Raw genomic sequence first — 16,159 nt, 5'->3', positions numbered from 1 at the left:
CTAGTCCCAGACATGTGGGCCCGGTGCAGCACCATAAATTGGATGAGACTAAGCCTCGCACATGAGGAGGAAGAGTAGACTCTCTCCAAGGCCTCCGCCCAAGTCCCATCCTCTATCTGCTCCCCGAGTTCCTCCTCCCATTTAGCCTTCAGCTCCTCCACTGACGACTCCTCCACCTCCTGCATTACCTTATAGATGTCAGACACCTTCCCCTCTCCTACCCACACCCCCGAAATCACTCTGTCCATCGTCCCCTGCGAGGGCAGCAAAGGGAATCCCTCTACCTGTCGCCTAGCAAACGCCTTTACCTGCAGGTATCTGAACATGTTCCCCTGGGGAAGGCCAAATTTATCTTCCAGTTCCCCCAGGCCCGCAAACCTCCCGCCAATAAACAGGTCCCTCAATTTGCTGATGTCCGCCCTTTGCCATCCCCTGAATCCGCCATCCGTGTTCCCCGGGATGAACCGATGGTTGCCACCCAGTGGAGCCTCCATCGAGCCCCCTGTTTCCCCCCGATGCCGTCTCCACTGTCCCCAGATTCTTAGGGTCGCCGCCACCACCGGGCTCGTGGTAACCCTCTTGGGGGAGAGCGGCAACGGTGCCATTACCATGGCACCCAGGCTCGTACCTCTACATGACGCCATCTCCATTCTTTTCCACGCCGCCCCTCCCCCCTCCATCACCCATTTACGCACCATTGACACATTGGCTGCCCAATAGTACCCCAGAAGGTTGGGCAGCGCCAGCCCGCCTCTATCCCTTCCTCGCTCCAGGAACACCCTCCTCACTCTCGGAGTCCCATGTGCCCACACAAAGCTCAGAATACTGCCGGTCACTCTCCTAAAGAAGGCCCTGGGGATAAATATGGGCAGGCACTGAAAAAGGAACAAGAACCTCGGAAGCACTGTCATTTTGACGGACTGCACCCTCCCCGCCAACGACAATGGCAACATGTCCCACCTCCTGAACTCCTCCTCCATCTGATCTACCAGTCTGGTAAAGTTATGCTTGTGGAGAGTCCCCCAGTCCCTGGCCACTTGCACCCCCAGGTACCTAAAGCTCTCCCCTGCCCTCTTAAGCGGGAGCATACCAATTCCTTCCTCCTGGTCTCCAGGGTGCACCACAAACACCTCGCTCTTGCCTAAGTTTAATTTATAACCTGAGAAGGTCCCAAACTCGGCTAGTAACTCCATCACTCCCGGCATCCCTCCCACCGGGTCCGCCACATACAGTAACAGGTCGTCGGCATACAACGACACCCTATGTTCCTCTCCACCTCGCACCAAGCCTCTCCACCTCTCTGAATCTCTCAATGCCATCGCCAGCGGCTCGATTGCCAGTGCAAACAACAAGGGGGTCAAGGGGCAACCCTGCCTGGTCCCTCGGTAAAGCCGGAAGTACTCCGACCTCCTCCTATTCGTGGCCACGCACGCCATCGGGGCCTCATATAGCAGCCTTACCCATCTAATGAACCCTTCACCAAATCCAAACCTCCCCAACACCTCCCATAGGTACCCCCACTCCACTCTATCGAAGGCCTTCTCCGCATCCAGCGCCACCACTATCTCTGCCTCCCCCTCAATCGCCGGCATCATAATGACATTCAGCAATCTCCGCACATTCGTGTTCAGCTGCCTTCCCTTCACAAAACCTGTCTGGTCCTCATGCACAACCCCTGGCACACAGTCCTCTATCCTGGTGGCCAGGATTTTTGCCAGCACCTTAGCATCCACGTTGAGGAGAGATATGGGCCTGTATGAACCACACTGCTGGGGGTCCTTGTCCTTCTTTAAAATTAACGAGATCAGCGCCCGTGACATCGTCGGGGGCAAAGTCCCCCCTTCCCACGCTTCGTTCAGTGTCCGCACCAGCAAGGGGCCCACTAGGTCCATGAACTTTTCATAAAATTCCACCGGGAACCCATCCGGCCCCGGTGCCTTCCCTGACTGCATCTGCCCGATCCCCTTAACTAGCTCCTCCAGCTCAATCGGCACACCCAACCCCTCCACCTGCTCCTCCTGCACCTTCGGGAAAGAAAGCCTGTCAAGGAACCTATCCATTCCCTTCCTCTGCCCCGTTGGCTCCGACCGGTACAGTTCCCCGTAAAAGTCCTTGAAGACCTCATTCACCTCTACCCCCTTCCGCACCACATTCCCACTCTTGTCTCTCATTCCAGCAATTTCCTTAGCTGCATCCCGCTTACGCAGCTGATGAGCCAGCATCCTACTCGCCTTTTCACCATGTTCGTACACTGCCCATTGTGCCTTCCTCCACTGTGCCTCAGCCTTTCTAGTGGTCAGCAAATCAAATTTAGCCTGCAGGCTGCGCCTCTCCCCCAACAGTCCCTCCTCTGGTGCCTCTGCATACCTCCTGTCCACCTCCAGCATCTTTCCCACCAGTCTATCCCTCTCACTCCTCTCGCTCCTCTCCCTGTGTGCCCGGATGGATATCAGCTCCCCACGAATCACTGCCTTCAGGGCTTCCCAGACCATCCCCACCTGAACCTCCCCCGTATCATTCACCTCAAGGTACCCCTCAATACTTGCCCGGACCCTCCTACACACCTCCTCCTCCGCCAACAACCCCACATCCAACCGCCACAATGGACGTTGGTCTCGCACCTCCCCCATCTCCAACTCTATCCAATGCGGAGCGTGGTCGGAGATTGCAATGGCCGAATACTCGGCCTCCTCCACTCTCGGAATCAGTCCCCTACTCACCACGAAGAAATCTATCCGAGAGTAGACCCTATGTACATGGGAGAAGAAAGAGTACTCACGTGCCCTCGGCCTCACAAACCTCCATGGATCCACTCCACCCATCTGATCCATAAACCCTCTCAGTACCTTGGCCGCCGCCGGCCTCCTACCCGTCCTAGAGCTGGACCGATCCAGTGAAGGATCCAACACCGTATTAAAGTCCCCCCCTATGATCAGACCTCCCGCCTCCAGATCCGGGATCCGTCCCAACATACGCCTCATAAAGCCCGCATCGTCCCAATTTGGGGCATACACACTAGCCAGTACCACCTTCTCTCCTTGTAGCCTGCCCCTAACCATCACATACCTACCCCCCTTATCCGCCACCACCTCCGATGCCTCAAACAACACATTTTTCCCCACCAGAATCGCCACTCCCCGGTTCCTCACATCCAACCCCGAGTGGAAAACCTGCCCACCCATCCCTTCCTCAGGCGGACCTGGTCCGCCACCCTCAGGTGGGTCTCCTGAAGCATTGCCACATCCGCCTTTAGCCCCTTCAGGTGAGCCAGTACCCTTGACCGCTTCACCGGCCCATTCAACCCTCTCACATTCCAGGTGACCAACCGGATCAGAGGCGTCCCGCCCCCCTCCCCCGTCGGCTAGCCATAGCCCGTCGACTGCCCGCCCCAGGCCAGCATCCCCTGCTCGACCCCGTCCCCATAGCGACAACCCCTCACCTCTGTCCCCCCAGCCCCCACCAGCTCCTTCTTGCCCCTACCAGCAGCAACCCGGTATTCCCCTTTCCCCCCTCCCTTCCCCCCCAGGCTAGGAACCCTCCCAGCCGCGAACTGTCCTCCATTGTACTTCCGTGGGTCAGCTAACATCTGCTGACCCCGGAAACTCCCGCCAATAGCCCGACCCCTCCCGAAGTGGGATCATCCCCCAATCTATCCCTCCTCCTGGCACCGCTCCAGCGCGGGGAAGAACCAGTTAAGGCCCCACCTCCCCCGTCACCGTCTCCGCCCCCCAGCCCCGCAGTGCGGGAAACCAGAGGAAAGCCCGCGCTTTCGCCCTGCCCCACCACACCCTTCTGACGCAGCTCCCAAATATCAGCCCCCCTCCATACCCCCACTCCGACATAGAATACAACATACCCCCCCGACCCTCCCCGCAAGATACACAGCCCAAACAATGCCCCAAGCACAAAAACAAAAACATAGCAGAACAACCCCTCCGTAAATAACCGTATCAAAATTGCAAAAGTACTAAAACAAGACGAAAAAAACCGAAGAAAAAGAGAACACAGCAACAGCCGAATCCAGCACTAATATCTTACAGCCGACCTCGCAACCCCCAACCCCTAGTTCAAGTCCAGTTTCTCCATCCGCACGAAGGCCCACGCCTCCTCCGGGGAATTGAAATAATGGTGCCGGTCCGAATAAGTTACCCACAGGCGCGCGGGCTGCAACATTCCGAACTTTATCTTTTTTCTATAAAGCACCTCTTTCGTCCGATTAAATCCGGACCGCCGCTTAGCCACCTCCGCACTCCAGTCCTGGTAGATCCGCACTACCCCATTCTCCCAATTGCTGCTCTTCACCTTCTTGGACCAGCGCAGCACGCAGTCCCGATCACTGAACCGGTGGAACCTCACCAGCACCGCACGCGGGGGTTCATTCTCCTTAGGCCTCCTGGCCAGTACTCTGTGTGCTCCCTCCAGCTCCAGGGGCAGATGGAGAGACCCGGCCCCCACTAGCGAATTCAGCATTACAGCCACATAGGCTGTCAGGTCCGATCCCTCCAGCCCCTCCGCAAGGCCCAAGATCCGCAGGTTTTTCCACCTCATGCGGTGATCCAGCTCCTTGAAGCGTTCCTGCCACTTCTTGTGGAGTGCTTCGTGCCCCTCCACCTTACTCACGAGGACCACGGCCTCCTCCTCTCGTTCAATGGCCTGCGTCTGCAACTTCTTGATGGCAGCACCCTGGGTGGACTGAATCTCTGACAGCCTTCTGTTTGTTTCCTGCAGAGAGCTCAGTACTTCATCCTTGAATTCTTTAAAGCAGCGCAGGAGATCAGTTTGTTGTTTCTGGGCCCAGAGTCTCCACTCCTCTGGAGCTCTGTCGGTGGCCATCTTGGATCCCTTCCCCCGTTTTTTCTGAGGAGCTGCTGCTGTTTTTTCCACCTTTCCACTCCGAGTTCGAGTCATGGACTGCAGGGAAAGTCGTTCAGCACACCTTCCCCCACCGGGAGACGTCGAAAAATTTCCGTTTTGGGCTCTCAAAAGAGCCGAAAAATCTCTTTAAAACGGGAGCTCCCACATGTGTGGCTTACTGCTGCATCACTGCCACTGGAAGTCATAGTCAAATGTTTCTATCACCACAGTAAATCTTTTTTTATCATCTCCAATGGAGAAATGTAAGGTACTATATAGCTCAATTGCCTGTGGTCCAGCTATTATTAAAAATTAAGCAATTTTACGCTGATCACTAGCTGAGTCAAGATCTTTGGCAGATAGATAAAGCTGAAAGTGCCGCTTGAAAATTTTCCAGTTCACATCTCTTTTATCAGAAGTCCGGAACTGTTTCAGAGTCTGCAGTTTCCCCATGAGGTCCCACTTGTCTGGGTGAGTTGATGAAACAGGTCTAGAAGCAGTCTTGCCGTTGAAGTCTGAGCATTTGTTGTTTTTCTTTTTTCTTAGATTCTAATTACTTCAGTAATTACCTGGTACCATGTGATATTCCTTGTGTAGTTTTCCAAGATGGCTAAAAGTCGGAGTGTTGACAAAGAACATCAAGCTATGTATTTGAAACAAAGCTAGTTTATTTTACACTACTTCAAATGGTTTGCACACTTCACTAAATAAAAGCTAATAAAACAACAGTATAAAATCTATGTTACAGAAATCTATAATATATTTAGTACAGCTAACAATCTATCTTAACCTCTCACTATCCTTCTTCATAACCTCCCAGAATACCTAGAGATGCAGCCTTTTATAAGACTACTCTGTAGTACCATCTAATGTTGAGATACACGAACATCATCTTGTTAACCCTTTACACTCCTTACATTAAACATATCACTACAGTTTGAGCTGAGGGGGGCGAAGGAGTGGTTCTACAATTCTTGGGGTTTGTTTATCATGCACTTTCGGGAGCTGGTTGCCAATGAATGCTGGGGGGGTTTGTTTGTTCTTCGTTGTTGATTTACGAGTCTATATTTTAGATTTTATATTGTTGGGGTTGTTGTTTGTTGTTTTCTTTCTTTGTATGGCAAAAATGATGAAAGCATGGTGAATAAAAACATTTTTTAAAAAGAACAGAGGAGTAAATCAGAGCAATAGCCGATGTTTAATTAACTCAGTTGAACAGTTTATCTTCTCCGTCACAGAGAAATAACTATCAGGAAATGCAGCTCCACATAAGAATCATTAGAAGACTCTGTTAAAGGATTTTTAAGAAATCAAACACTTGTCATTTTGAATATAAAATAGTTTTAAGTATTTTTGTATGGCAAACCTCATTCTGTTTCTCAGTTTATTTTCCTTCTGAGTAAATATATTTCCTGTAATAAACATAATTTGGAGTTTTATTCTGAACTCTGGCAGCATGGTAGATTATTGACTATCAGGGTAATCAAAAGTGTAACAAACATCCCATATAAATTAACTTAAATAATTCATGATAAGGGTATACTATTGGCATGGGGGCTTACAACTTCCATTCATTGTCTTTTTAAGATTACAAGTTTTGGTTCCTAAATTCACTAATGAAAAACCAGTGGATATAAATAGAGACAAATCTTAACACTAGATCTGCTCCTTTTATTTTTAATTCAATGTATTACTTATTACTTTATCGTGTTTATTTTACTGGCAATAAAGTACATAATTTCTTAAAGTACATTTGGGTACCTTCATACACGGCCGACATATTACAGTGCTGAAGTTAGGCCAAGAGTCAACAACAGCTTCCAGATCAGATATCTTGCCTCTGTTAATGTTTAGAATAGTTCCATAAGTCTAGAACAATAAAACAGAGCATCCTTTATGGCAACGGAATCTATTAAAAATTGTGCTAGGTTGCTTGATGAAGTAACTCAATTAAGACAGTTCCTAATGTAGAGGAATCAAACTTAGCTTCTCATCTAGGAAAAGGGTGTAGACACAGATCAATTGTAAATAACAGAAAAACATGTAACAGTCACCAACTAAATCAACATAATCTGGAGGAAAATAATTATCTCAATCTATCTATTTAAACTTGTTTCACAATTTCCATGCTCTACTAACGTAACAAATGACCGTTGCTGACCCATTTGCATCTATTGAGCGGACCCGATTCCCTATGCTCTGGCCTCTCGTGAGTCTCCAGCCACGAATCACCTCGGCGCGGATCACTTATGGTCTCTACCAGCATGGCCCTGGCATAGTCGACCTTGTGGTGGTCCAAGGGGCCAAGCCCAACTACCCCATCCCCCAACAATGCACTGCCTGCCCATGCCTCCTCTACTAGAGACCCACATAGCAAACCCCCAATGCCCTCCCCGGGACCACTGTAATTGGAGGACCCCCCCCCCCCCCCCCCCCCCCAAGAGACCCTTATAGTAGGGGGACTCCCTCAAGGGCCCCTGTAATATGGGGACCCACCACAGAGACTCCCTGCCTCGAGGTACCTCACACAGGGGAAGACAAGAATTACAGCCATAACACTTGCCTTGAGCATCACATGTCCATTCCTGGAAGGGGAGCAGCTGTGACCTGCATTCACAGATTCATTAACTGCAAACATTCATAGCTTTCTAGTAGTGGTCTGTGGTTGATAGCTAGCACAAACCATCTGCAGCTTTGGTTCATTCATCTACCTTCATGATTCAGTGGCCTCAGTGGTGAAACCCCAATGTTTGTAAACATTGACCACATCAAAGAGAGGTAAGTGCATTCAAGGACTGTGCATTACAATCACTTAAGCATGCTTGTGATTTTATTGCACTTACTTCTATTTTTTAAACAGGTGTCCCTGTCGGGATTACAGGGGTGCCTGTGGGGTCTTCCCTGGGGGCGGGTCCGCTATTACTTATGGCCAGCGGAGGCATCAAGGCAATCCGGAGATGGGGGGCTGCGGTGGGCGGGGGAAGGAATGGCCAGCTGCAGGACCTTGCTACCAGGACACCTTCTTGAGCGGGTGGCTATCGTGCCACCTGCTCAAGATGTCGTCCCGATAGCGGGATTCCCTGGGAATCCTTCGTATTACACTCCATGCATACATTTGCATGCCGTGGAACACTGAATTGCTTACCAGTTTGCCTTCTGGTTCACAAACTGGCTGCAATTCAGCTCCGGCAGAACATAGTCTCCCAAGCGGAGAGTCCAGTCCTTTATATTCTTTTTTAAAAAACACTTTGATAATAGTACCTGTGCACCAAGGCAGGCCTCCACCCAACTCTCCCCCACCCCCAACATCCTCTGCAGTCGTTTCGGGAATGAAATCTGATCTTTGAGGACACATTCTCCTAAGGTCAGGTGGGCAAAGTCAGGAAACGCCCTGCTACTGTGCTCCCTACCCTAGTTCAGCCATTTCTTTTTTTTCCATAAAAGTACCCAATATTTTTTCCAATTAAGGGACAATTTAGCGTGGCCAATTCACCCACTCTGCACATCTTTTTGGGTTGTGGGGGCGAGACCCATGCAGCCACGGGGAGAATCAAATTCCACATGGACAGTGTCCCGGAGCCAGGATCCCGGGTTGTCAGCACTGTGAGACAGCAGTGCTAACCATTGTGCCACCGTGCTGCCCTTGTTCAGCAATTCCTCCCATTTGTGTTCATATTTTTGTAATATTCTTGTTTGCCCTCGTTCAAGGGATTTGTGTGAAGTAATATCCTCGTATTGGCGCCAGACGTAAATGGGATTTGTAAAGGAAGGTTGGAGCCAAAGGATAAAGCTGCTGGGTGATTTACGCTGCTCTGTAATTAATCTTGGGAAAATGACAGCTCGCCCTTAATTTCCTGTGTTTTCATTAAGTTGCTATATCTGCAAATTAATTGCACATTATTCTGTATGTTTGGCACATGATTCTTACCACACAAAGCTAAGTCTAGTAATTCACACCAATACCATATTAATGATGTGATAATTGCTAATGATTATCGATCAACATCTTGCCCAGAAAGTCAAGAATTATGCATGGGTGATTTATATTACATCATGTGGGTGGGGGGGGGGGGGCATTTTCTGTGCCCCACGCAGCGTGTTTTTCGGGAGTGGGAGCCAGCCCAATGTTGGCCAGCGGCAGGACCTTCTGGTTCCGTCGCTGTCAATGAGTTTCTCACTGAATCCACTCCTCACTGCCAGGAAAGCCAAGGCGCGGGTGCGCCATCGGCAAAACTGGAAGATCCTGCCCGTGAGAACGGCTGGAAAATCCTTCCCGGGATCAATTCTCAATTATGTCAGGGCTCACAGTGGCGGTACCTGGTAGCCCTCAAGGTCATAGCTATCCTTGAAGATGTTGGTGGTCATTGCTGGGGGAGGGTCTAGAGTGTGTATACATTTGGAAGCATGTGGACTTGAGTACCAAGAGTACAGTGCTGCATGGACAGTTTTCAGGTGAAATATATCTGGATAAGTGTGTCGCTGGCATCTCTGCCATGCATTTCTCATTCAAACTCTGCATTGGCATATTCCTCCAGCTATCTCCCTCCTTCAAGGAAGCTGTGTCCTCGAGGAAGCTGTGCATTCTTGGCCATCTTCCACCATCAGCTCTGCCCCTCCCTGAAGCACATTGTTGTGCAGGGCGCTGCAAACCATCATAATGCAAGACACCCCAGACTAGTGAAGGCACCAGAAATGCAGTTTGCGAAAATCAATAGCCTGCTCCATGGTCTCTGGTCAAATGGCAATGATTTGTTTTCAACTACCTCCATGGTGGGGGTTTGGACTGGTACCATTAGCCATGGTGTTATGACCCCAGCCCCCCATGACTTGGAATCGCAACACAATTGAATTAACCAATTATTCTTAGAAAAATACACAAAGCCTTTGGCCCTTGACTGCCCAACACCAGATTTGTAAATTTAAACCTAATTACTTTTTATTTATAACAGGAACTATAATGAAATATAACTGGGACTTTTCCTGGCGTAAAACACCACCGTTTTCACGCCAGCGTGGGGACTTAGTCTCCAGGATGGAGAATCCAGCCCAGGATATTTTATACTTGTAGGTGTCAAATTTCATCAGCCACTCTTGTAACTAATGTAATTTTTGATCATTTCCTTCAATTCTGTCTACTTTAATATTTTATATTCACTTTTTTGTGAAAATTACAATGTATTAAATACTGTATATTTAAACTTTACTGATAACAGATAGAAATACAAATAATCTCCTACCAAGCTTACCAGAATACAATACATCCTTACCTTTATTGAAGCTGGCAGATAATTCTGTAAAGCTTTTTCTAAAATCAGCAGCTTCTCTTCATTCAGTAATAAAAACATGGTCCTAGGAGGCAGACTCAAAATGACTTTCAACCAAAGTGGCAAAGCCCTTGTTGAGATGTGCTGCACTGCACTAACACTGCCTGGTGCAGATGTCAGTCCTGTTTGAACAAAGGAATACTAGTTAACTTTGATAATACTTAAAGGGCATAAATTTCACAAAGTATTTGACAATTCTCTTTCTGTTAAGGAGGAAGAGGAGGCAGCACAGTGGTTAGCACTGCTACTTCACAATGCCAAGGACCTGGGTTCAATTCCGGCCTTGGGTGACTAGATGTCTAGAGTTTGCACGTTCTCCCTGTGTCTGTCACACCTCCGGGTGCTCTGGTTTCCTCCCACAGTCCAAAGGTGTGCATGTTAGGTGGATTGGCCATGATAAAATTTCCCCTTATTGTCCAAAGATGTGCAGATTAGATGGAGTTACAGGGACAGGGTGGGCGGGGAAGTAGGCCGAGGTAGGGTGCTCTTTCAGAGGGTCGGTGCAGACTTGATGTACCAAATGCCCTCCTTCTGCACTGTAGGGGTTCTTTGATTTTAAGATCTGGCTGAGATTTAAGAGGTTACATGGACCCTGTTTTGGACAGTAAAGGATTCCAACCTGAGAGCTATGAACTATGAACCAGAAAAGATTACTTGAATTATTGTACAATGCTAAAGATCACATAAATACATTTAACATAAATGGCCCAAATAACTACGAGTAAGACTGAATTTGGAGAAACTGTGAGATAGATTTTGGGTTTGATAAGAAACTGGTTACATTCTTGTAGACAAAATGTATCATGTCTCTTTTCTGTACACAGCCCATTTGTTGGTATACACGGTCCCTTTATTTTTTTTTTTACAAATGTTTTTTATTGGGTTTTTGAACAAAGTATATTTGCCATTAAGTACACAGGATATGATATGTATATATATATATATATATATGTACAGAAGAGAAGGGCACACACATACAAATCACAAAGGGAAAGAAAAAAAGGTAACAACATAAGAGAAATACAAAATCAATTATTTACACACATGAGTAGGCATCTATTTTTGTGTGTGTGTGTGTGTTGGGGGGGGGGGGTAGATATACATTTGGGCGCCGGAGAGACAATTACGGAGGGCAATCCTTGAATGGGTCTGGTGCTGCTGTTGCCCCTTGCTTCTCCCGGATGGATTTCGCTGCCATTGTCGTCTCGCGCTCACTTCCGCTTCAGCCAGCCCTCCCGTCTTCCGCCTGTATTCTCCTTTTTCTCTGTTCCTGTGGATGCCAAGTTTGTTAACGTTTCCCTGCCTCCCCCCCGCTCCCCCCCCCCCCTCCCTGGCTCTCCTCTATTGTTCCCCGTCTCTTCCCTCTTCCCCCCCCCCCCCCCCCCGATCCCGTGGTTCGCCTTTCCTTCCTCTTAGGTTTAGCTGCCCCCCCCACCCCCTCATCTCCCGGTCTATCTCTCCCTCTCATGCTTTGGCTACTTTCCCCTGGCTATTCTTCTGCTTGTTTGTTTGCCACAAACAGGTCCCGGAACAATTGGGTGAATGGCTCCCACGTTCTGTGGAAGCCGTTGTCTGACACTTGGATGGCGAATTTGATTTTCTCCATTTGGAGAGATTCCGAGAGGTCGGACAGCCAGTCTGCAGCTCTGGGTGGTGCTGCTGACCGCAAGCCAAACAGGATTCTACGGCGGGCAATCAGGGAGGCAAAGGCAAGGGCGTCTGTCCTCCTCCCCAGGAATAGATCTGGTTGGTCTGAAACCCCGAAGACCGCCACTTTCAGGCATGGCTCCACCCTCACCCCCACCACTTTGGAGATTGCCTCAAACAAGGCTGTCCAGGACCCAGCAAGTCTGGGGCAAGACCAGAATATGTGGGCGTAGTTGGCCGGGCCTCCTTGGCACCGTTCACATCTATCTTCCACCTCCGGGAAGAACCTACTCATACGGGTTCTTGTTAAGTGGGCTCTATGTACCACTTTTAGTTGCGTCAGGCTGAGCCTTGCGCACGTGGAGGTGGAGTTGACCCTATGCAGTGCTTCGCTCCAGAGTCCCCACCCTATCTCGATCCCCAGGTCCTCCTCCCATTTCTTTTTTGTTGCATCCAGTACGGTGTCGGCCCTTTCTATCAGTCAGTCATACATGTCACTACAGTTTCCCTTATCTACTATGCTTGTGTCCACTAACTCTTCCAGTAATGTCTTTCGTGGCGGTTGTACGTCCTTGTCTCCTTTCATAGGAAGTTTTTGAGTTGCAGGTACCTTAGCTCGTTCCCCCTAGCTAGCTGGTATTTCGCTGTCAGTTCGTCCATTGTTGCGATCCTGCCGTCCGTGTAGAGGTCCCTGACTGTCAGTGTCCCTCTGTCCTGCCCCCCACCTTTTGAAGGTGGCGTCAGTCAGCGCTCGTCAGGCCAAATTGCTGTCGTAGTTGGTTCCAGGATTGGAGGGTGGCTGTCACCACTGGGCTGCTAGAGTGTTTTTTGGGTGGGGATGGGAGTGCTGCCGTGGCGAGGGCCCGGAGGGAGGTCCCCATGCAGGAGGCCTCCTCCGCACGCACCCACTCGGCTTCTGGCTCCTTGATCCATCCCCTTATTCACTCGGCCGTCGCCGCCCAGTGGTAGAATTGTAGGTTTGGGAGGGCTAGCCTCCCCCCCCCCCGGATTTTGTTTTTTGTCAGTCCTTCTTTGAGATCCTAGCATTCTTCCTCCCCCCCCCCACTCACCCCCCATATGAACGCCATGATTAGTTTGTCCACTGCTTTGAAAAAGGACTTAGGGATGTAGATCGGGATGGATCTGAATAGGAAGAGGTACCTGGGCAGTACGTTCATTTTGATTGTCTGGTCTCTCCCCGCGAGTGAGTGGGGGGAGTGTTCCATCTTTGCAGGTCCTTTTTTACTTCCTCCGTCAGACTGGTGAGGTTCCATTTGTGGATCCCTTTCCAGTCATGGGCTATTTGGATCCCCAGGAGGCGGAATTTGTGTCGGGCTTGTTTAAACGGCAGTCCCGTTAGTGCTGCCCCCCCCCCCTACCTGTGGGTGTACCGGGAAGATCTTCCTTTTGCTCATGTTGAGTTTGTAGCCCGAGAAGGAGCGCGATGATTCCATCCATGCTGCTTTGTGTGTCCAAAATGTAGAGGAGCAGGTCATTTGCATAGAGTGAGACTCTGTGCTCTCTGCCTCCCCTTCGCATCCCCCTCCAGCTTTTTGCTGCTCTGAGCGTAACTGCTAGTGGTTCGATCGCTAGAGCGAACAGCAGCGGGGTCAGTGGGCATCCTTGTCCGGTGCCCCTTGGCAGCTGGAAGTATCGGGAGTTGGTGTTGTTGGTCTGTACACTCGCTATGGGAGCGTTTTATAGGAGCTTTACCCAGGAGGTGAACCCTGTTCCAAGGCCGAACCGCTCCAGTACCTCTATGAGGTATTTGCATTCGACTCTGTCAAAGCCTTTTCTGCGTCTAGGGAGTCGATCACCTCTGGTGTTCTCTCCCCGGAGGGGATCATTATCACATTCAGCAGGCGCCTAATGTTCGACTGTAAGCTGTCTACCTTTGACAAAGCCCGTCTGGTCCTCTGCGACCACCTTTGGCACGCAGCTTTCTAGCCTTTTGATGGAACCATCAATTCACCAGACACGTGTTTCCGATGTGAATCTAGGCTTTAATCGACTTACTTCAGAGCCAGCCTGTTACCTGTCGATGAACTCGTAGTGACCCAGGCTGACTCTGGACACGGGTACAGTAGTCCCCCTTTATAACGCGGGTGTTGGGGTCCAAGACAGCCACCCGCGTTGTATCCGAGCCGCGGATATCCATGATGGGGGTTTTAAATTTATTTAAAAATCTATGCTAGCGCTTCCCATTGTGAGTCTACGGGGGGCGGGGGGAGAGGTCAGACCCCCGTAGACTCACAATGGGAAGCGCTAGCATAGATTTTAAAATAAATTTAAAATCCCCATCGTGGATCCAATTAAAACAGTGTCAATTTCAGCGGCCGGCTCACTTTGATCCGGAGAGGGAAGCTGCTCTCACTGAAACAATCAGCCGGCCGCTGAAATTGACACTGCCCGCTGCTCTCTCCCTCCAATCCAACTTTTAAGTTTTAATGTTTCTGATTGGAGGGAGAGAGCAGCCGGCAGTGTCAATTTCAGCGGACGGCTCACTTTGATCCAGAGAGGGAAGCTGCTCTCTCACTGAAGCAATCAGCCGGCCGCTGAAATTGACACTGCCGGCTGCTCTCTCCCTCCAATCAGAAACATTAAAACTTAAAAGCAGTGTCAATTTCAGCGGCCGGCTCACTTTGATCCGGAGAGGGAAGCTGCTCTCTCACTGAAACAATCAGCCGGCCGCTGAAATTGACACTGCCGGCTGCTCTCTCCCTCCAATCAGAAACATTAAAACTTAAAAGTTGGATTGGAGGGAGAGAGCAGCGGGCAGTGTCAATTTCAGCGGCCAGCTAATTGTTTCAGTGAGAGAGCAGCTTCCCTCTCCGGATCAAAGTGAGCCGGCCGCTGAAATTGACACAACTGACAGTTGGGGTCCATAAGCCCCCCCGCGGTATATCGCGAACCGCGGTATTGCGGAGCGCGGTATAACGGGGGACTACTGTATTTATACAGCTGCACTAGGGGGAGGAGTCATGGGCGGAGCCAAGGGTGGAGCCCAGTATAAGTTCCTGAGTGCTCCCAGCGCTACTCCCCCTAGTGGTAGGATAGCGCTACTGCGCTTACAAAGACAGTGTGAATTAACATATATACATCTATATTACATTCACCACACCTTTTAGCTCGAACGTTGGCCAGTATTTTGGCATCAGCGTTCAGCAGTGAGATGGGTCTGTATGACCCACATTCCGTTGGGTCTTTGTCTTTCTTAGGTATCAGCGAGATTGAGGCCTGTGCTAGTGTGGGCGGCAGTGTGCCCCAGCTAGCGAGTCTGTGAACATCTCCCGCAGGTGCGGGGCCAGTGCTGTCGCAAATTTTTTGTTGAAGTCCGCCGGGAACCCGTCTGGTCCTGGCACCTTCCCCACCTGCATGGAGCTAATGCTGTCCATGATCTCTCCCAGTGCTAGTGGTGCTTCCAGGGCCCATTTTCTGCCCTCTCCCACGACTGGTATGTCCAGTCCCTCAAGGAACCGTTTCATCCCGGACTCCCCCATTGGGGGCTCTGAGGTGTACAGCCCCTGGTAAAAGGCCCTGACGGCTTTGTTGATCTTTTCTGGTTCTGTTTCTAATGTGCCTCTAGTATCCCTGATTTGTGTAATTTCTCTGGTGGCTGCCTGCTTTCTCAGCTGGTGTGCCAGCAGGCGGCTGGCTTTGTCTTCGTGTTCGTACAGGGTCCCACGTGCCTGGCAGAGTTGATGCACTGCTTTCATGGCGGAGAGCAGATCAAAGTTCCTTTGTAACTTTCCTCTCCGCCAGGAGCTCTATGGTCGGGGCCTCGGAGTATTTATGGTCTACCTCCAGTATGGAGTCGACCAGCCTAGCCCTTTCCTCCCTATTTCTTCGCGCTTTGAAAGCGATGATTTACCCTCTTAGCACGGCCTTTAGCGCTTCCCAGAACGTGGAGGGCAAGACCTCCCCGTTCTGATTGTTCTCCGTGTATTCTGCTATGGCCCCCGATATCTTTCTGTTGAAGGCCTTGTCAGCTAGTAGGGCAACGTCCAACCTCCATGTGGGGCGTTGGGCCCTGCCTGTCTCCAGCCTCACGTCCATGTAGTGTGGAGCATGGTCTGATATCACAATTGCAGAGTATTCCACTTTGTCTATCCCTGGAAGCACCGTTTTCCACACCCCAAAAGAAGCCAATTCTGGTGCATACGTTGTGTACTGAGGAGAAGAAGGAAAACTCCTTCTCCCCTGGGCGGGTGAGCATCCAGGGGTCCACCCCTCCCATCTGTTCCATAAAGTGACGAAGTTCCCTTGCTATGCTTGAGGTCTTCCCCGTTTTTGGGTTTGATCGGTCAGTCACTGGATCCTGTACACAGTTGAAG

The 16,159-nt window shown here is 50.2% G+C and overlaps 1 protein-coding gene across 3 annotated transcripts in view; it reads right to left on the bottom strand.

Moving 5' to 3' along the window:
- Window positions 1-16,159, bottom strand: part of LOC119972315 (glycine N-acyltransferase-like) — a 49,269-nt gene that overhangs the window by 21,184 nt on the left and 11,926 nt on the right. For 2 of the 3 annotated variants that reach the window (XM_038808843.1, XM_038808823.1), the window contains exons 2-3: window positions 10,122-10,300; window positions 6,616-6,723 (exon numbers count right to left, since the gene is read on the bottom strand). In XM_038808843.1, the coding sequence (XP_038664771.1) occupies window positions 6,616-6,723; window positions 10,122-10,199 (186 nt within the window). In that variant the 5' untranslated portion in view covers window positions 10,200-10,300. The remainder of the gene's footprint in view (window positions 1-6,615; window positions 6,724-10,121; window positions 10,301-16,159) is intronic. The other variant, XM_038808834.1, reaches the window with a different exon arrangement.

Source organism: Scyliorhinus canicula, chromosome 1 (genome assembly GCF_902713615.1).
Source record: "Scyliorhinus canicula chromosome 1, sScyCan1.1, whole genome shotgun sequence".
Taxonomy (NCBI): Eukaryota; Metazoa; Chordata; class Chondrichthyes; order Carcharhiniformes; family Scyliorhinidae; genus Scyliorhinus; species Scyliorhinus canicula.
The sequence above is the reverse complement of the archived record's forward strand: the minus strand, read 5'-3'. Positions and strand labels throughout refer to the sequence as shown.